Below are 6,000 nucleotides of genomic sequence, written 5' to 3' on the forward strand. Positions count from 1 at the left end.
ACCGTGGCGTGACGCTGTAGGTGTGCTACACGTCACTAATGGTGAATTTTAGGTCCTGTGTCTTTCCTCCCCTACGAACTAAAGATTTGAATGGCATCGGTCGTCTGTCCTGGGAGCAGCCTCTTTGCCCGGGGCTGAGCGCCTATCCCTGAGGTCGGTCTAATGCCCTGGGGTTGGCCTCTCCTCGGAGCGGACTACTGGTGTCTGGGCCGCCGAGGCTGGAGTGTACCTGAACAGATGGGCTCCTGGCTGCTCCAGTGGGGCTTGGAGGCGTTAATGCAAGTCAGCGTCTTGGCCCCCTGGAGCTCGTAACCCAGGTGGCAGTGGAAGTGGGCCACCCCGCCCGAATGCAGGTCCATCACCGTGACATCCCCATAGTCGGGCCGGCGAGGAAAAGGGCAGCTCAGCATGAAGGCTGTGAAGAAAGGCAAAGGCAGACACTCAGCCCTCAGAGGGGGAGGGACGATGCATGTGACCCACCGCCCGGGAGCCAGTTTGAGCTGAGGAGAAAAGATGAGGCCCCCTGGGGGGGTGTTTCTGTGACTCCCGTGGATGCGGAGACTGTCAGCCTGGCACTTTTTCTAGGCTGCAAGGTCCCCACCCTGCCCCCCGCCCACCCCCTGCCGAGACCACAGGTTTGGGGTGAAAAATGAGTTCCCACGTCATCTGAGCCCCTCTCCACGTGGACACAGAATGGCCACCTGCTTGGGCAGAGCAGGGGCAGAATGAGCCAGGTAGGGTAGTCCTGCCAGCGTGAACATCTTCGGCATTTGTTAAACATGCAGAGTCCTGGACCCGAATTAGAGCGGGCCGCCCCTCAGGAAATGCCGAAGGGTGCGACAGCTTGAAAATAACTGTCCTCGGGGCGCCTGGGTGGCTCAGTCGGTTGAGCGTCCAACTTCAGCTCAGGTCACGATCTCGCGGTCATGAGTTCGAGCCCCGCGTCGGGCTCTGGGCTGACGGCTCAGAGCCTGGAGCCTGCTTCCGATTCTGTGTCTCCCTCTCTCTCTGCCCCTCCCCGGTTCATGCTCTGTCTCTCTCTGTCCCAAAAATAAGTAAACGTTAAAAAAAAAAATTTAGAAAATAACTGTCCTGGCCACGTACAGGGTTGGGCTTTGGAGGAGACCAGTGTGAGTGTAAGTTCTTCCTCCATCACTTAGGCACTACGTGACTTGGAGAAAGGGGCACAGTGACCTGAACTTGGCTCCCCTTCTCTCTCCAGTGGAGTTGACAACGGTCCCTGCCTCACGGCGGTCGTACGGATTAAACAGGCAACTCTGAGGAAGAGCCTCCTTGACCGAATGTCTGGCTGGGAGTGGCAGAAGGTTCTATGTGGCCATGCTGAGCTCCTCGAATTTCCTAAGAGGGTGTGAAACCCATCGCAGCCCCTCCCCGGACTGTGGTCTGACCACCCATGCTGCATAAGATATCTGTAGTCCCAGAACTCCTCCGGGGGGATCACATCCAACTCGAGGGCCCCACGAGCTGTTTCTCTCCCCATATTCTGCCATGAACAAAGACCACAGCGCGTAGCCTCAACACTGGAATGTGGTCATGCACACCCATCCACCTGTTTCAGAAACATCCAGGGGAAAAGTTCAACGTGAACCGTTTCTCCAGATGTCTGGTCCATCTGACGTCACCGTGGATGGTGCCCAGTATCCAGACTCTACTTTCCCGAGCGGATATCTGGGAAGTTACCCAGTGGGAGCTTCTGGCTAAAGGAAGTAATCGGAGGTCATGGGCAGGGCTCAGGACGTGGGGGAATGGGATCGGGAGAGATAGAGAGAGACCCAGAAGGAAGGGAGAATGGAGGGAGACAAATAAAAGAGGCAAGAGAGAGGGAGGGAAAGAGAAGGAAGGAGGCAGGAAGGGGGAGAGGAGAGCAAGGTGAACCGAAAGCAAGAGAGGAGTCTCAGAAACAGGCAAAAAGGAAAGAAAGCAACATTGTCACAGAAAAGAGACAGCAGGACCCCCCAGGGGTTGAGGCTGGTTACCAGAAGCCCACCGACTTGCGTGTGGGGTTCATTTATCAGATACATGCAGGAGCCAGGAACGTAAATGGGAAACAAAGTGGCTTTGCTTGTTTTCATTAACCTCGAACCGAACCGTGGTGTTTCCTTCAACCGCGAACGGCGGCGACGAACTGACGTATTTGCGGAAACTGTGACTTCGTCACCGAGAGAAATCGCGGGTGTTTTCAGATCTTGATCGATATCTTGACATATCTCTTATGTGCCTCAGTACTTTGAAATCACAGTAATTATCAGAACTGCCAAGGGGGATTATTATTTAATGTGGTAATAAAGAAGCACGAACATTAAGATAGCACAGATTAAAACAATATTTTGACAACTGTAATTCAAGATGACTGGTGTCCTTTTTTTTTTTTTTTAATTGTACAGCTTTTATTTTACTTGTTTTTATTTGTTTTATTTTGTGCTTCTTCTGAGTGGGGGTCCGGAGGTTTTACGGAACTGCCAGAGGGACCCCGGGCGCGTGAGAATTCTTGGTTCCACAGGGAAACTGAGGCAAACAGCTACACCCCACCGGCCTTGCTGTGAGCTTACCCTGGTAGTGCAGTTGAAAGTTCCCGAAGACGTCGTCCTGGAAGGTCCGGAAGTAGACAGAGATGGTGTTGGTGGGGCTTCGAATGACCTGCCCCTCTACCAGGAGAGTCTGGTTGGCTAGGACAGTCAGGGTGGGACCGTCCACCCCGCGGATGGAGAGCAGCTCCCCGTCAGACAGGTTCACACTCTTCACCTGGGCACAGGCAGGGACAGAGAGAAACCCACTACCAGTGTAGCACTCCCAACCGACCCCAGCCGATGCCAACACCGCAGCCCTCGGCCAGCCCCTAGTCAAGGGGACAGACGGGCCCCAGGCCCCAGCCCTGGAAACATTTGGGGCCCCTGGAAACATCTAGGCCCCCCGAATCTCCCCAAAGGCTGAGGGACCAGAGTAAACCCAGATCTGGAAGGCTCCATGGATCAGTCTCAAGAGAGAGGTTGCTGCAGGCTGGCAGCTGAGGGAAGTTCTCCTGGAGATGGTGGGAGGGGGAGGGCAAGGGCTTGATCAGCTTGTGCCTGAAGCCCCATCTCCGGGGAGACAGAATAAGGCATTCCACCAGAATGTAAGCTCCCCACAAAGGCAGGCATTTTTTGCCATTTGCTCAGTGGCCCCAGTGCCTGGAACATAGCACAGAGCAGGTGTTCGATAAATACTTATGTAGATCGAATTCATTCTTCCCCTTTCTGCACCAACTGGTAAGTGACGGAGGGAGGGGCTCATTTCTAGGGCATTCTCAGGGCCGCTCTCCTATGCTATAGAATGATGGCTCTAACTCCAGAACTTCCACAAAGAACTGCACACTGGATTTTCCAAGTCCGCTCTCCAGGCTTGGAAGAGAAGGAAGGGGGATAATTTAATTGTGCACAAAGATATTGTACAAGTGGGAGTAGGGGTAGGTGCGGTCTTTGGTCATCTCCCAGTGCCCGCTCTGGATTTTTGTGCCTCTCCTTTACGCTGGGATCCCAACCCCTCTGCCCCTCAGCTGAGCAGGGCAGGCCTCGCCCACAAGCCCTGTCCCTTTCAGATCACACACCTTATTCTTGTTCCCTCTTTGATGAACTCCTACTCATTCGCCAAAGCCCCACTAAAATTGCCCTTCTCTGTGAGACCTTCCCTGACTGCCAGGGAGCCTGGCCCATCCCTCTAGTGTGACTCAACAACATCCCCTAGAAATTCCCACTAGAGACCTCTTCAAATGGCAGCCTAATGTCTTCTAAGTGCGCCTGTCTCCACCACAAACGTACTCCTTAAGGGCAGGTGCTGCAGCAGTTTGCATACCACCGCACCACCGTATCCCTCGGGGTAAACAGCTGTGATGGGTATACAGCAGGTGCTCCGTGAAGGCATCCTGTGCCTGGTAATCCAGCGTTAGACACAGAGTAAAAGGAGAGGGTCCGCCGAGTACCAGATTCAGATGGACGGCAACCATCCTCCGGTTTATTTTAAGTCCATGAACATTTATTAATTACCTACTGCATGCCACACACTCTGCTAAGCTCTGGGGGCCACGATCACAGGTCCTGCTGCTGAGGGGCTTACTTTCTGTCCTTCCCATGCAATTCAGAAAAACCTCCCTTAAGTAAAGTTCTGGTTAGATCACAGCCAACCCAGTTCCGAAACTTTCAATGGCTCCTTACTGTCCGTTAGAAAAAGGCACACGTCGGGACCTCCCACTTTGGCCTGGAAGGGTCTGCCACCACGTGGGACCAGCTTTCTTTCCCAACCACACCCCCCTCCTCTCCTGGGGGGCAGTGAACTGGACAGTTCTCGCTCCCAGGCATCCCTCCTTGTTCCAGTTTTTAAAAGGGGCTTCTAAAGATGGGGTGGGGGGCGTCACTTGGGGAAGGCCAGGAACTAGGGCGAGGATCACAGGTAACGTGCGCTGCGCTAGGCTCTGGCTGACTGCCCACTGGGCACCGAGCACCGTCCTGGGGCTGTCGCCCCGAAAATCTGTGAAGCGGTGGCATTATCATCTCTATTTTACTGATGGGGAGACTGAGGCTCAGAGATGTAAAGTCCCTTGCCCAAAGCCACACAGCTTTTCATTGGCAGAGCTGGGACTTACACCCAGATGTTTGAGCCCTAAGTCACTTTGCTTTTCCATTGTTAGTTTCTAGGCAAACGTTTTACCAATCGCATGACCCAGGCGGGGCTCCCCTGTGTGTGTGTGTGTGTGTGTGTGTGTGTGTGAGTGTGTGGGTGCTTGAGAGGGGCAGAGGAGGACTCTCCTGGGTATAATGCCTCACAATTAGTCAACATGTGCCCCTCCTTCGTGTATGCCAAGCTATTCCAGCTGAGCACTGCATTGGGAACTCCTATTCATTCAACAAAACCCAGCTTAATATGCCCTGGTTAGGGCAAAGAGGGGGCCAAAGGGGCTAGGGGGATCCCAGCAAGTCTGGCTCAGACGGCCCTCCAAGCCTTTGCCCGTTGGAAAGGGCAGGCACGGCAGGGCGCCCTTCGGCGCTTACCTGGAGCTCCACACCATAGCCAGTGTAGACCATCACGTTGTAGGTACACTCCAGGAAGCTGCTCAGGGGCAGTGGCGGGTGGTCACTGGAGTCGATGTACCCCTCAGGATCGGAGAAGCTCACACTGCAGGGAGCTGGAGGAAGGACTTGAATCAGGACACCGAGGACAGCTCAGGCGGCCGCGGGGTGACAGCGGGGCTCTGGGACAGCCACATTCCCCCGTCCCCACTCCTCCCACTGCTGGTGATTCTCCTTCAGTCCCAGAATCAACAAGATAAAAAAACAGCAGTGGCTGACACAGGATGATTGCTTGCTGCGTGCTGCGGGGCGCCCCTCTAAGCAGCGGACAGGGCCGACCCCATTCACCCCTGTAGAGTCAGATATTTCACCCCCATCTTATTTATTTTTAAAAGGGAGAGAGAGGGAGAGCGCACGCCCGTGCATGCATGGGTGCGTGCATGCGAGTGGGGGAAGGGCAGGGGGAGAGCGAGTGAGAGAATCCCAAGCAGGTTCTGCGCTGTCAGCACGGAGCCCGATGTGGGGCTCGATCCCAGTAACCATGAGATCCAGAGTCGGCCGCCCAGCCAGCTGAGCCACCCAGGCGCCCTTCATCCCCATCTTGGAGACGCCTGCACCAAAGCTCAGAGTGGGGCAGCGCCTGCACCAGGCTCACACAGGGAGCGGGATTCGAACCCAGAGCTCACACTTCTTTAAAGGGAGGCCACACTTTGTGGCAACGTGGATGGAACTGGAGAGTGTGATGCTAAGTGAAATAGGCCATACAGAGAAAGACAGATACCATATGTTTTCACTCTTCTGTGGATCCTGAGAAACTTAACAGAAACCCATGGGGGAGGGGAAGGAAAAAAAAAAGAGGTTAGAGTGGGAGAGAGCCAAAGCATAAGAGACTCTTAAAAACTGAGAACAAACTGAGGGTTGATGGGGGGTGGGAGGGAGG

At 54.5% G+C, this 6,000-nt stretch overlaps 1 protein-coding gene across 3 annotated transcripts in view; it reads right to left on the reverse strand.

Moving 5' to 3' along the window:
* Positions 1-6,000, reverse strand: part of SEZ6L (seizure related 6 homolog like) — a 183,285-nt gene that overhangs the window by 61,387 nt on the left and 115,898 nt on the right. For all 3 annotated transcript variants that reach the window (XM_040463964.1, XM_040463963.1, XM_040463961.1), the window contains exons 3-5: positions 5,043-5,176; positions 2,571-2,763; positions 230-415 (exon numbers count right to left, since the gene is read on the reverse strand). In XM_040463964.1, coding sequence (XP_040319898.1) covers positions 230-415; positions 2,571-2,763; positions 5,043-5,176 — 513 coding nt within the window. The remainder of the gene's footprint in view (positions 1-229; positions 416-2,570; positions 2,764-5,042; positions 5,177-6,000) is intronic.

Source organism: Herpailurus yagouaroundi, unplaced genomic scaffold (genome assembly GCF_014898765.1).
Source record: "Herpailurus yagouaroundi ecotype Mexico unplaced genomic scaffold, PumYag 428, whole genome shotgun sequence".
In the NCBI taxonomy this organism is placed as follows: domain Eukaryota; kingdom Metazoa; phylum Chordata; class Mammalia; order Carnivora; family Felidae; genus Herpailurus; species Herpailurus yagouaroundi.